The sequence below is a fragment of the Dreissena polymorpha genome, chromosome 3 (assembly GCF_020536995.1).
Source record: "Dreissena polymorpha isolate Duluth1 chromosome 3, UMN_Dpol_1.0, whole genome shotgun sequence".
In the NCBI taxonomy this organism is placed as follows: Eukaryota; Metazoa; Mollusca; class Bivalvia; order Myida; family Dreissenidae; genus Dreissena; species Dreissena polymorpha.
In genome coordinates, this window is record NC_068357.1 from 31,627,710 (window position 1) to 31,643,753 (window position 16,044).

Sequence of the window (16,044 nt, forward strand, 5' to 3'; positions counted from 1 at the left end):
CTTGCTGTCTCTTCAGCAAAACCAAAGGACCCCATTGGAAATAAGTGCTTGCACTTTCATGGGTTATCCTTGACCGCAAGGTCAAAATAAATACATACATACATACAATACAATAATGAATACATTCTGATAATTCATAGGCGAGAGAAATTCCCTGAACTTTGGCTACATCTCTGTGTCTGTGCACAGCGTAATGGATGTAACACTGTTCAGTGTACGGAATTCCGGACTACTCTTTGCATGTTCAAACGACACATAGACACAAACTGTGGCCTAGTTTACAATTAAGCGTTACAATCCATCTAGCAGCATTTCAGGGTCTGTACTCGGTCACTAAATCGTAAGGACAAGACATAATTGACGATAAATAATAACAGTTTTGCTTTCGAACTGAGAAAACAAACACCACCGATATAGTATAGCGTTACGATAAGAGGAAACTCGCTTAATTATCTAACCACAAACTTTTGCCGTTCTCAGTCATCACGTCTGTATATTGTTCATGAACGCCTGAGTAGGCTTTCCTTATTTGCCACTTTGCTATATTTGCTTTTTGAATTCAATTTTAAATCGAACTTTAGCATTGTGCTAAATCGAGCCATTTACATATCGCAATTAGATTTTAAAGACCCGCGTCTTGAGAAAACGGGTCTTTGCCATATGCGCCCATCATAGCTACTATAGCCCACCCAGCCTGCGCATCTCTCAGTCTGGTCAGGAGATACAAAATGAGACCATAAAACCTTGAGTAGATTTGATAGCGGACAGCATCGCCTCTGACCAGACTGCGCAATTGCAAAGGCTTGACTAGAGCTACTGTAGCCGAAATGTCATAATGCCTATTTTCGCATAACGCGGCTTTGAAAGTGTGATTTAAATGTTTCGCAGGAAAACTGCGTGTTAAATATTAACAAACGATTTATTTCGATGGTGGAGAAATAAACTCAAAATAAGCCATGTGAGGACACATATGATGTGAACTCCCGTAGTATAATTTGTATCTACTAACACTGATGTGTGGTTTGACTTTATCAGGAATGCTCATGTCTGGTTACTAAATTTGAAACTTGTAATAAATACTCTCAAATCACGATAAATACACCATGATAATGGTGGCAAGAAAATAATATTGTGAATGCTTAGATTTTTATGACATTAAAAACTAAAGGACGATGACGATTGAGATGATAGTGGTGATGGTAGATAAGAATTGAGGCAGACATTTGGTTGCAAACAAAGGTGTATTCGCATTGATTGAAAATAGTCCATTTAGATACAATGTTCGGCACTATTTATTTTTTAGGGCTTGATCTAATACATGTCGCCTTTGGCGTTACGTGATCTATCATCAAATGCGCACCATTGCTAATCTAAGCCAAATCAGCATAGTCCCTGATATCAGGTTACTTTGATTCACAAAGATATCTGTACAAGCAATACAAGACATTTCAGTGTTTTCATTTATTACTGAATCTTGTTTGTAAAGGTTATAATATAGATATGAGAATTAAATGAACAATTCAACTAAATATAAAAGTGCTATAACGATAACAATATTTAAATAATTATAGAAAGCAGTGGCAACATAGTTTTACACTACAATATTAATACTAAACACAGACTGACAATTATTTCCTAATATGAAACTACAGTTGCATAAAACATTTTTAAAACATGAACCAGTATGTACCTCAGTGTTTAACAATTATTGAAAGGAAACGGTTGATATTTTAACAGAGGATGGAATGTAAAGACATTAAATTGGATAAACATTAACAGGAAATAATAAATGAAAAAAAAACACAGTTTTGAGGATTATTAAATAAGTTATGTCAGATATTAAAATGCTTTAAGAATTGCAGTAAAGAGCAGTGTTTGTCAATTATTTGTGGAAAGTTTGAAATTAAAATTAAAATCTGAATTAAAATGAGCAGGAGTCCTGTGATTCATTTATATAAGTTTGAAATTATATAGCTTTACAATTCTGTTTTGTTCTCCATATTTTTACATAAATAAATATTTCAATATTATGTTAGTCAATGATCATTTTAAATCTTTTACAAGGATCATTTACAAATCATACTTCACTTATGGACTTATGGAATGGTGAAAAACAAAATTTAAGAGAAAATGTTATTTTTTCTGAAAATACTACTTTTTACATGTCTACTGTTCTATGACATGTTGATTGTTATTGAAATTGTTTTACGGGTAGGCTCAGTATTTATCTCAGCCACCATGAAATCAATGCAAAGATACTAGGGATGGCAAAATTATTCGAATAATCGAATATTCGATTGAATGGTCAGCATTCGAATAATAAAAATGATATTCGCATATTCGCATTTTTTTTTCAAACATAATTTCACCAATATTTAAAGACCTGCGAACCGCTTACTAAAAAGCAACCGAAATCACTTGGGAGTAACATGTTTGACGTGACGTTCTTCGTGTCAAACTGATAACGCGGCCCGTATCAGTGTTGATTGCGCAATGCAATATACACGTTCTAAGAAAGGCCCCGACTGTTGTTTGCCAATGGGGTGCCAATTAATGGTTTCAATTGACTGGCGAATAATTATAAAGTTTTGTGATCACAGTATGTACAGGCATTAAAATGTGTGATTTACTCAAATCGAGCAATGCAATATACTTACTATAAGAAAGGGCCCGAACTGTTGTTAGTCAATTAGGTACCAATTAAGGGCTTCAATTTACTTGCGAATAATAATTTAGTTTTTGTGATCACAGTTTGAACAGACATTTAAATATATGAATTACTCAAAAGTAACAGATGATATAAATTAAACAATCATCAAAGAATCATAATTCAAATGTTAAAATGCCACCAGCCCCTTCTGCAGTATGGAATACTTTACACGGTCTGTGGATAAGAAGACCGCAACAAGTTATGTGTGTAAACTTAGTTTTACATATGCGCGGTCTGCTACAAATCTGTGGAATCATTAAAAAATAAAATTCTATGACACGATTTGTTACATTCTAGTTGTGCCCGATCACAGTATCGGTCATAGTATTAGTCGACAGCGATAGCAACGTTAATTAACAGCCTCGTATTTAGCAAACGGATATAACTTGCAAACCAATGGAAATTAACACATACCAAGGTAAAATCAATCCAGCCGTTTTATGCGAATATTCGAATATTCGATTGAATGAATTTGCGAACATTCGAATACCGATATTGGTATTCGATGCCATCCCTAAAAGATACACATGCCTAAATTCACAACCATTTAAATATAAAAATATTAAACAAACAAAAACAAATCAGTGTACCATTAAAACCACAACTAGTAATAAACTATGGAATAGACAGTAGAATAAAGACAAAAAAATATTGTTATAACTCCATACAAAGTCATGTTTTCTATTTCTATCTATCTACAAACACAAAACCATATAAATTGGTCTGTATATAGTATTTATGCACTTGCTTATTGCAATCTAAACATTTCCTTTACCTGAAACTAAGTAAGTACACAGTTATTTTCTAATTTGATCAATTCTAGACCATTTTATTGGATAAAAGAATTATTTTGATATTTAAATGCGTGTAATATATACAAGTTCTTGTTACAACCAGTCTATATGTTTAAAACCTCTACAACCAGAAATGTTTATAAAACTGATTTAAAATTGGAAAAGTTTTATTTGACCACAATTTCAATTATGGCACATTCAAGAACAAGCAGCAATTTTATAGAATTTCATATGAATTTAAAATCTCATAGTGTGAATATCAAATAAAACGATTACATGAATTCAATTATACCAGAAAACTTGGAGACAATAAATGCGAAACTGCAGAAAAGTACCGAATGATGTACATCAACAGAATGTTTTAGGTTGTTTCATAAAATATCATTCACCATTGGTTGCTATGGTGATATAGGGTCACACCAGTTGCAGCTGATAGGACAACACATTCATTATCACAGAACCTTTTGCATCTTTCAGAATATTAACTGCCTCAGCATGCGTCAGCCCCTCCAAACTGGCCCCGTTCACTGACAAAATCTGATCGCCGCGTTTCAATTGGCCGTTCTCTGCCTCTGTCCCCCTGTTAATTCTTGCCACATAAATCGGAAGGTCACCTTCCGGACTGCCATGACCTCCCAAGATTGAGAAGCCAAGGCCATCAGCGCCGCGCTCCCGGACAAAAGTCTTGTAATGTTCCGATACCCTGGAATTAATTTAAATAATATCAGCCTCGCATGTGCGTTAAACCTGTGCAGTCTGCATAGGCTAATCAGGGATATCACTTTCCGCTGCTGTGGTATTTTTTGGTTTAAAAATGTTTCTTTTTAGCGATAATCCAGTTTTAAACAGAAAGTGTCGTCCCTGATTCGCCTGTGCGGACTGCATCAAGATACAATAATACTTTAAGATTATTTGAAAACAGTTACTTATATAATTGAACCACACTCTGGGAAAATGAGGTATAATGTATGTGCGTAGAGTTTTTTCCCAGAATAGCCGGTGCAGTATACACAGGCAAATCAGGGACGACCCTTACCGCTTCCTGGATATTTTTGGTCGAATTGAAGTCCCTTCTACACAAAAATAAGTCTAGGCGGAAAGTGTCGTCCCTGATTAGCCTTGGCTAATCTGGGACGACACATTACGCACATGCATTAAACCCCTTTATCACAGAGCGCGGCTCAGGTTGTCCAATGGTTTAGCATACAAATAATGTACCAGGCAACTATAACACTTCTCTATCTCAAATGAAAAGTACTGACTAATCAGAATGCTTTAAACCTTCGACGCTTTGATTTCCGTTTGTAGTCATGTGGCAGGATATATAAAGGCATAACTAAACATAGTATGACAAGCCATACAGACTGTACATACAGTACATTCCAGGGAAACCAGGGCATGTATTCACCAAACAATTCTTAAGCTTCAGGAAACGCATACAGAATATTCTTTAAATTAGGATATTCAAGCATTGCTAATTTTGAATCAAGCATGGTATTTACCACCCTACATTTGATAATCCTTTATGTAGAACATTTTGTTTATGACATAATCACCAGTGGTAGCCAGTATATATTCAAAAAAAAGGACGGTGAAGGGCAGATTTTCTTGACAGACGCTGATGTTCTGCATGCGTCACGCTTTTGTCTATTAAAACATACTTTGCAGATTGAGTTCTTTTGATTTTTTTGTCTTCCAGCAGTCAGTGTTATAATATCTCAGAACCTGCCATGGGATTTCATGTCACATGCGATCGGAAGCTTATTTAAAGTCGAAGAGATTGTGGAAGAGATAACATTGGTGTTGCAGTTGTTGCGAGTGTTTCTCAATAATGACGCTGAAATTTAAAATCGGCACCATGCTTCTCTCAACCCAGATTCCCTCTGAATCCCGTCAGCTCTTCCGCCTGCAGTTCCTCTGTCTTATGTTTCAATTGGCTAAGCATTATTTGAAGCATGACTTTGTTGGGATCGCTGATGAGGCTGACTAGCTGATGGCGCTGTTTTCTCGCACAGCTTTAGCTTGCCATTATTCGGAAGGGGGATGATTAGAGACTGGGTCCACTCCTTGGGACACTTCTTCTCCTCCCGTACTTTGGCATAGTGCTGTCATGACAGCAATTCTAAGACTTCTTCCGTGTTTAATTAGTTTGATCGGGACGTTGTCCACTCCCGAAGATTGTTCTGCATTCAGACTGTTCACTGCCTCCTCCACCCCTGCCTAGTATAAAATGACTTTCGTCGTTCGCTTCTTGTCTTGGAGTTCTGTAGGAGACTGAGATCTAGTGGAAGCGGATAGTTCTAGAGGTCGCTCAAGTAATCAGTCAGCGTGTTCGGCACTATCGGTCAAATGTCAGCGTCTGCTATAACACTTGCCTTTTGCTGACTTGTGTTGATGATAGTCGTGAGAGTTCTGTATGCCTTCTTATTGCTTCAATAAAGTTATCTCTTTGTCAATGTTGATACATAGCACCTCTATCTATTCCCTCTTTGTCTCCTTCTATTTTTCCTCACCTCCCTGTTCGCTTATTTGGTATTCTACATTCGATATGTGTGTCCTTCTTATTCATCTGCTCTCTTCTTTTGTCACAGAGGTCCAAGTCATCGGTCACCATACATGGCGTGTTCTTCCTCCTTCTCTCTCTCTCTCCCTCTCTCTCTCTTTCAAAAACTTTTTCGGCCAATAACAGCAGGATATCCTTGATGTAGTTGGTGAGGGTGTCGATGTCATTGTCTAGGATGTTCTGGGCTTCATGCTCGCCGCCTGTATGTGCTTGACATTCCTCTGTTCTCTCTGGATCTGTTAAGTTTCTCCAAGTCAAGTCTTATGCGAGGGATTTGAACAACAGTTACATTTCACGGTCTTCAAAGCCTCCGTGACCACGTTATTTAGCATCAAAAGTGACATTACAATGTTACTATAAAGCATCTAGCGCTTTGCATGTCGGAGATATGGCGGTAGTTTTTAATGTCTGCACATGTTAGACTACACCAGATCATCATACCCACGCAAGAAATAGCTTGTGCGACAGGTGATAAACTTTAAGTATTATGACACATATTAACACTCATCAATTCAACGAATGTGTGGGATTTTCTACTTGCCTTAGATTTTAATTGTCTAGAAAGACACGTTTGTAAAACATTGCAGTCTCAGATGTAAGAATTTCAATAGTGTGAATGTATTCACTTGAAATAAAGTTTTGTCAATCCTGGATTATGACAAAAATGTCCACATCATTGTTGTGTATGTTAAACACTTTAGTTTTTTACTGTGACCCTTTTAAATGAAACACATTAATTGTCAAATCATGTTGTCTTTCAAAATTGATGCTGCGGTAAAAAATTTCGGTCCTTTTTTATAAAGTGATATACACTTTTATCTCAACTAAAATTTAAGTTCTAAAGGACTACAACAAGCAGGCATGATTCCATGCATGTTCTTTAGGACCCCTCTTTAAATGCAAAGAAACAGTATATATGTATACTTACACAAAGCAATTATACGTAAGACGTCAAACAGTAATATCCAGCCATTTTAAAATCGTGGATAGCTTATGTGCAATTAAGAATGAACATGAAATTTGACAAAGAGAAAAACGCGAGCAAATATGTTTAAAGTGTATACTTTTCTAATATTATTGGTGTTTTTTTTATAATTTATTTAGTTTCCACTTAAGTCCTTTTATTATGTTTATATTTCATATTAATACAAGTCTTTGACAAATATACCATACACATAACGATACTATGCTGCAATGTTTGTTACATAGAAAATTTAAAATATAGTGTTAAAATATCATACCGCGAAATAATAAAGCTTAACATTTACATTACAAAAACACAATATACAAACTACGGAATATAGAAAGTGTTAAATAATGGATACATGTACATGCAGAAAGACATTTCATGCAAATGACGTAAGTGATTTCATAGATAACATTCTTAACCATTAACTCACGTTGTGCGTATCACCAGGATGTTGTCACTTTTGTTCCCAACAATCAGCCTGCCAGTACGTTCACTGTAGAATACAGACTCTGGATGAAACAAACCGTCCTTCTCGGAAGCCAGAGTTAACAATCCTCGCTCACCGTACACTAGTACCGAGTTGTGTGAATCGTACCCACAGACCAGCAGCAGACCTGACTCTGACATGTGAACAGCTAAAGGACCACGAAGTGCAGGATCTTCGAAGGATGATAGGACAGTCCCATTCATAGACATTTTAAGGATCTTGTGGTGATTGGAGTTGGTCAAATAAAGCAGTGATCCACTCACTGCACACTTGTACACTAAAATAAATATATATACAAAACATTGAAGAAGAACGTAGCAAAATAATCTGATGTATTAGTCTGCTCAATGTACAAGTCGAAGAAATTTAAAACACGCTACATACACTATCAAATTTCGTAAATATGAAAATCTTTGGTAAATCATTTGGTTTAATGTTGCAGTTCAATTAATCCGGAAATTCAATTATAAATTGATAAACTTTAAACTAAAAACCTGGTTGACTTTCATTCCCGGCTGAGCACACAAGATTACTATCAATGTCATACACTTTGACATTTACATTAGACATAGGCGTCGTGACAAACATAATTACTCGAGCAATTAAACAGTTGAACGAACGTACTAAACAGAATTAGTCACATTCTTATGTGGGAAGTGCACTGAACACATTTTCTTACGTCCTCTTAATGAAGTGTAATTCATAATTAACATTTACATGTATGTATGAAAAATACTAAAATATATTGCAGCAGATATCAATTTGTCAGCTCGGAGTTAAAAAATATTTTTCTCGCCAATATTTTACTGGTTCTATTTTTGGCACTTAACCACATGTAAATCGTTATTTTTAAACCTTGCACTGATTGCAAAGAAGATATTTCGAGAGTTAGCATTGAGATACGCGGTTAAACAGTCGGAATTTATTATTATGATATGATCACCATTGTCATCAAAATTGACACTTGTGTACGTTTTGCAACAAATAAAATTTGATCTTAAAAAAAAATCTTCCATGTTCAGCTTTTATAGTTGAAATATATACACATTTAAGGTGTAAGTTGACATCCGCATATCTTACGTTAAAGTATCATTATATAATCATGGTTAGCGCGAATTGTTAACAACTTTAATACCAATTGCGTGTATTGTGTTTTTCATTGATGATTCAGGTTTAACAGTCAACACTCGAAGGATCAAAGCCATTTAACGCAATTAAAAGATGACGATGTTTGATTAACAACTGATTGAACTAGTGTATGTGCATTAATTACAAAGAAACAAAAACAAAATAAATTATTGTTTTCGTTAAACAAACACTCGTTAATTTTAATTCAGTATCTCTAATCCCATAATTATACCGATTCACTTTTTAATGGGTTGCAATAAGAATGACCATTTACTATCGCCTCATGACAATGGACTAGTCAATTTGCATGTGATCAAGAGGGCCCAAATTCTGCAAATGACTCCTGAGTTACCCACATCGGAAAATGACCGAAGCTGGTTTCTGTTTGTTTAAACATCAGAAATCGGTGAATTAACGCGTTGACGAAATAGTAATTTTTGAAGATTAGGAAATGTATGCTGACGAAATTAAAAGGGTTTCTTTTGATTGTGGTCAGTACTTTTTACGAAAACTGTATAGCCGCCTACGGTGGAGATTAATAATGTATTGATATCACGAACGTGATAGGACCGCTTATGTAACCCACGTAAGCGATCATAAATTACGTTCGCTTGTAAAGTGGTACATGTACGTGCAATATTAAACTGTTTGAAAGTATACTGAACCATTTGTAAGCTTTTCAGATAATCGCTTGATTAACGATTACAATAAAAAGTAACCGGTTTATATTGTACTACCCTGTCTCATCCCTACTGTTAACATACTAGTAGGATTCGAATATTGGACTATCATATATAAAGACGAACAACATACCAATTGACTATCATTCACTGTTCTACCAACAAAACCACCGGCGATGGCACAATAATAGTTTTACCAAATTACAAAACAATACCTCGAATCCGACGACCAAAATCCTTAGAATAAGCTTAACATGAAAATGCACAAATTCAATTAAAACCAGGCAGAAAAACGGGCACAACATCAACAAAGTGTATAAACCAAAACAGGTTATACACTTCACAAACACCAAAGCATGTATATATGTATTTATGTTGTTGCAGAGGAACTACAGTTTACAGTTTATTCATACACTCAGCTCATTACATTATATGTGATAAGAGGTACTAACAAGTGTATACAAACTACTGAATGACCAGGCTGTATAGGTCAATGTTGTGGATTATATATACTAATTACATAGGTATGTTAAAGCTATGGATAATTTTCTAACTCTGATAATTAGTATGCCTATAAATAAGTTAAATTGCTATTATAAAAAAGGGAAACAAGGGAGGAACAACTAATTAAGAATTGCCAGGTGGGTGATTATTATTGAATGATTTTAGAACTTTTTTGATAAATTTGCAAATACTAACCAGCTTGTCTATGTCTTTCTCACACATAATACCCTTAAAGGTATGTATATTACAGGAGTTAAAATTTACAAATGATAACAGACTATTCCTATCTCTATCAAAATAAGTACGCTTAAGCATATAATGATATTCGTCACCAACATCATTCATATTACAAAGATGACATTTTCTTTCATTTCTCTATAAACGAAGCCAACGACCTTTTTCAATTGGTAAATAATTATTACATAGTCTAAAGTTGACAAAAGATTGTAAGTAATTTTCAGGTAAATTCATATAGAAAGGTTCAAAGTTATGTTCGGTTTTGTATTTTCTGTAATTATAACATTTAGGCGATTCATTAACTGTACTAACCAAAGTCTGTATATATTGCGTTTTTAGGGATTCTTCTACCAGATGTTGCAAAGTTTCTTTACTACCTAGGAAATATTGGTCGTAGTAATATAGCTTAGGCCACACTCATCAAGTATATTTTTGATATTTTTTAACCAAGGATATGAGTTATCATTTACGTATGAATCGTTAAAAAATATCTTATACAACATGGCAGAGAGAGTATTATTATTAATTAATTTGAACCAGAAACCAATAGTTCTCTTCTTAATCAATATACTTAATGGAAACCGCCCTAAATCCCCATATAGTATGACATGTGGGGTGCTTTTCTTAACATGTATTATATGTTTTAGGAAATCTGTATGTATTTTCTCAATGCCGCTTAAATCACCATAGCCCCATATCTCACAAGCATAGAGTAAAATCGGTACAACAGTATTATCAAATAACTTCAGCTGACAATCCAGTGGTAAGTTAAGGTTTCTGATCTTAACATATAGACTAAATAAGGCTTTTCTAGCTTGTTGTATATTTGGAAAAAAGAACTCCAAGATATTTAAAACTATGAACAACTTCAAGCTGCTGATTTCTAACAGTTATGTTTCTAGCTCTTCAGTGTCTATCACCAAATACAAGGACTTTAGTTTTATCAACATTTATGTCTAATTTCCAGATGTTACAATACATAGAAAAACTTTCTAGCAATGAGATCAATTCATGTTCGGTCTTCGCAAAGAATACTGTAGCGTCAGCATACAACAAAACTATCAGTTGCAAGTAAATTTCTAGATCTAAGTCTTCAATATTTAAACTGCAATTATTACGACTTAAAATATATTGTTCTAGATCGTTTAGGTACAAAGAAAATAACACAGGCGATAAGTTTTCACCTTGCCTAACGCCTCTGCCACATGCAAAATATTCGGTTGTTTTATCGTGTAACTGAATACCGGACTTGATATCATGGTACATATTTTTTATAACATTGAAAAGTTTTCCATTAACAGTGTATTTTACTAGTTTAGTCCATAGACCTACTCGCCAAACTGAATCAAATGTCTTCTGAAAGTCTATGAATGCACAAAATAGCTTGGTCTTTTTATGCTTGCAATATTCAGACAACAGCTGTTATATAAAAAATATTATCAAGGGTGCTATGTTGTTTCCTAAAACCTGCCTGATTTTAAAGTAACAGTTCATTTTCTTCAAGATATAATGTAAGGCGTTCATTAACAATAACCGTAAATAATTAACTACGCTAAATAGCTGATTTGTTTTTATTATTTGTAAAAAGATCTTTGGCATGGTGTTAATCGTTGTTGTTTAATTTTGAAGTCGTCGACCAAATATTAAGCAAACTTCGCATATATTAAAAACAATTCGCAGACAGACAATATTTAAAATATAGCGGATGCAGCAGATATTTAGCGAAGCTCTAATCTTGCAATGTAATAATAAAATTGACAAGTATTCTTGACCTAGAGTTACCTAGAAATGATTGTTCATGATATATGCTCGCCGCACAGGTAAAGATCTGAAGTTTTCTGATAGCCCAAATTTTAAAAACGCTCGAAAAGTGAATACAACTCTTTTATTATATCGTCCGTCGAGATAATTGCTGCAATTAAATAGGCTGATCAACGGCGTATACGGCATCTTTTAAACACATTAAAATAAATGATATAGTTTATTTAACTGTCATTAAAGGTAGTATTTATTTTAAATTATGGTAGATTTTTATTCACGGTCACTAAAGTTAGCATTTTATTTTTGTTTATTGTTTAAAGTGTTTCCCGCACAGTTCGCGCACAGTGGAAACATATATGATTATTGATCACAATGTTCGCTATTCGTATGTACATTAAATTTAAGTGAAGATTTCATTAGATATAATGTATTGTTTAACCAATGCGCATTCTTAGCGCACATTTAAACAGTGCTATAAGACTTAAAAATCACAATGCTTAGAGAGACATGGTATTATGTTTGTATTATATTAGTATAGATAATAAATAAACAGTTACACCAAAAAAAAAAATGGCTTAGCAATTTTTCTGGATAAAAATGAATTATGTTTTGAGATTTCAGCAAAATCTAACAAAAGAAAACGTATTTTAAAAGTTGTGTTAGTTAATATTGTTTCTGTTTACTACTTGTAAGTAATTCTATGTAGTATTGCAAGCTTCTGAAGAATACTCTTTTTTTAATAAGCCGTTTAAAATATCATTTATTTAACGGTTTTTAGAAATTTATGTTTTTCAATTTAGAAAGATTACCTGCGTCTGCTACTGAATTATTTTCGTAGATCTTCTTTACAAGCTGACCGTCCAGTCTGTATTCATACAAGGCAGTACTTGATGTAACAAACACAGTCCCTTTATAATATGCGATTCCAATACAGTCATGTTCGAATTTAAGTGTCCTGCCAACCACTATCTGACTGTTGTTGACAGTGAGGAACTGGATCATGCTTGCTGTATAATATGTAACAGCGAACTCAGTAGAACTGATGCTGCATATGTCACATGGAGAGTTGGGTAGGTCTGTGTGAGCGACAACTTTGTATTGCATATCAATCAGCTTCATTCTTTTGTTGTTCCAATCCGTCATAAGGACCTCTCCGCTAGGTAGTTCAATTATGCTACGTATATCACAAGTTTTCGTATCGGATACTAGTTTGACACTGCGAATCATTACCTCTTTACACTGAACTATCTCGCCTGATAAACATTTTCCTGAAGCTCGATTTGAACCTTCAATATTTCCAAGGACACTGAGGCCTGATAGATATTGTCCAACATCAGGATTACCTTGAAAAGTCATGTCAACATTTCGGTTGGCAGATATTTTCTTTAATAATGTGTGCCTGTTTGAAACCATTTCGGTAATTTTAGAATGTGCAATAAATATCTGTTCATTTGGCTTTCCGCAATCGACATCTTTAATTGCTTCCTGCATACTTTTGAAGTCTTCCTTAAGCTTTGAACATTTCCATATGCCGGATTTTATAACGTTTCCTGATGTATTAAGCAAAGTGTCAAGAGTCTGTACAGTAGTCCCCTCAAGGTGGTCCAACAAGTCGTTAATAGTTTTGCGAAATAGTTGTATTTCTTTGTGCGCTCTATCACGTGCCTCATGAAGTGCCTGCAGGCATTCGTTAGCCATGTCGATTTCTTTACCCAATATCTGCTGTTCCGAGACAAGGGTTGTGGCTAATCGCTGAAAATCTGACTGATTCATCGTCTTTGCCTTTTCCGCTGTCTGCGTGATCTTGTTGCACTGTCTGAAGAAAAAGCATTACTCTAATGAAAACCTTCGTTTAGTACTAGATACATTAATTCTAAGAAATGTATAATTAAACAAACGGAGTTCCAGATCAGTATGACTTTTGCTTTTGAAGCTCATTTTATCATTTTATTCAGAAATCACTTTACATTTATTCTTATTAAAGAGGGACTGGCATGCTTATATAACGACATGATGTTAATATAAACTCGCTATTATGTTATAATATCCCTATTCGAATCGGACATTCAAACGTTCACTTTCATTAGATAAAAGTATTGACGAACACAACTTGAGATCGCTAGGTCGCAAGACTCGATTATTAAGTAATCACATAACTGATCTTAATTATATTTTAAATACAAATTGTTCTGTTTACAAGATAACCAAATACCAATAGTTTATAAATGTTGGTGTAGTTTAAATGACCGGTATTGTATGCTACATAATAACTTAGCCGCAAACAGGTGAGGAAGTTTAAGTCCGCTTTCGTGAGAAAAATGTACCTTTTGCGAAATAAAAATATTGCTAGAGATAAAGCTAGACTAAAAATGGCAGGGGTCTGAAAAAAGAAACTGGTGGAGCCTGAAAAAGGACAACGTGACCTTTTTTTTAATTTATCCATATTGTTATTTGAATTGACTATTATCAATCGAGGAGAAAACAGAAACAGATATATAGTCATTAATAATAGCAAAGGAGGTTTCACAATAGGAATAAAGAAACAAAGCCTATTCTTTGAATTGATATCCCCCGCAATTAACAAATTTGTAACTGACGGAAGGACGGACGAATTGGAAGACGGAAAATTCAAAAAAATTATCCCATCCGCCCTTTGCGGGGGATAATTAAAGAACATGGCAAAAGGAGATACACATTGTGTGCATAGATGTTTTCCATGATGTATTATTGATCGAAAAAAGGAAAACTAGTTTAGTTTCCTCGAAAACATAAAGTTCCAAGCTCACTTGCAAGGGTACCCGCGTTTAGATTTTGAATACATTTATATCGTTTTTACATACACCTATCTTAAACTGCTTACAAGTATGAATAACATGTAGTGCATCCTTTGTAAGTGAAAAGAACTAGTTCAGATTGATAAGTGTCCCAGATGTTTACATTGCACTTAAACAGACCAGGGAGGAATTACTCAACAAAACCTGGGACTTTTAAACACGTCCTCTACCATGTATGAGACAGGAAGAATTCGACTTGGGAAATAAATAGATTTCTTAGAACTTTTTGATTTTCTTATACATCATGTAATGTTTTTGTTAACAGAACTTAACTAATTGGAAAAGTCTAAAATAAGTATAACAGCAAAACGCGTTGATAAAAATAGTTAGCCATATGCGGGAATCAAACCCAGGATTTTCGAAGGAAAAGAGCTCGCTTAATCCCGACAGCGCAGAAGAATGTGTTTGTCGGTCATGAATATTTTAACCCAAATCTTGTTTAGACGTATACCAAGTTATCGTAGATTCATGCACATACCAGGATTCCGTTCGAAACGAAAATAAACGAAATAACACGATATAACACGAAGTTTATTGAAGGTTTAAAATCTAAATTTCTACACTTCCATTTGCCGTATGTTAAACATATTTAAGTAAACTAAATTCCTAACATTGTATAACATGCATCGTCAAGTTCTAAAGGATTTAAACCCACGCAAACGAATGGTAATCCTTCTTAATTGAATCCACTTTCGTTTTCCATATCATTTACCCATGATCCAAAATGGAAAAAAACAACGTGTCCACTTACTTATGATCGTAAAGGTGACACAAAACACAACATAGTTTCATGTGATCTTCACAGAAAAGCTCAATGCGGTGATCGGGGTGTTGTTGACAGTTCTGCAGGAGATCCAGTGCGGTCTTGGCAGCAGGCCACTTATCCAGTTCCTTTCTTCCGAATGATTTGTGTTTCTTAAATAGACCATTGTGCTGTTCGATGCATTTATCACAGTATCCTTTTGAACATTGCTGGCAGTAGAACATCGCCTCCCTGTTGGCATTGTCTTCCTCGCAGGCATTGCAGCAATACTCGTGTATTACGTCTGAACTAGTGTCCGTCATTTTATCTCTGAATGTATCAGTTTTAACTTCTAGCAATATACGATAAACTACAGTTTATATGGTGGTTAACATGTAAAGCTAGCAATGGAGGGTTATCAATTGTGTCACGTGACGGCCTGTACGATAAAGCTTGAAGGTATAAGGCTCATGACGGGTAAACTACTTTAGAATAGGGCGCATACTTCAAAACTAATATAGTAATTAAATCTGAAATGACTCAGTCTTCGTTCGATATACGTAAAGATATCAGTCAAAAGCATGAACAAACAAGACTATTGCCAAGCAATATATGTCCCCTACCGGCTTCACCA

At 34.7% G+C, this 16,044-nt stretch overlaps 1 protein-coding gene across 1 annotated transcript; it reads right to left on the bottom strand.

Moving 5' to 3' along the window:
* Positions 1–1,446: 1,446 nt before the first annotated feature.
* On the bottom strand, positions 1,447–15,816 carry LOC127874798 (uncharacterized). Its single transcript, XM_052419426.1, has 4 exons — positions 15,420–15,816; positions 12,644–13,650; positions 7,468–7,801; positions 1,447–4,207 (listed from the first exon to the last, which is right to left on the bottom strand). The coding sequence occupies exons 1-4, from the start codon at positions 15,731–15,733 to the stop codon at positions 3,919–3,921; spliced, it is 1,944 nt and encodes a 647-aa protein (XP_052275386.1). The 5' UTR covers positions 15,734–15,816; the 3' UTR covers positions 1,447–3,918.
* Positions 15,817–16,044: the final 228 nt, after the last annotated feature.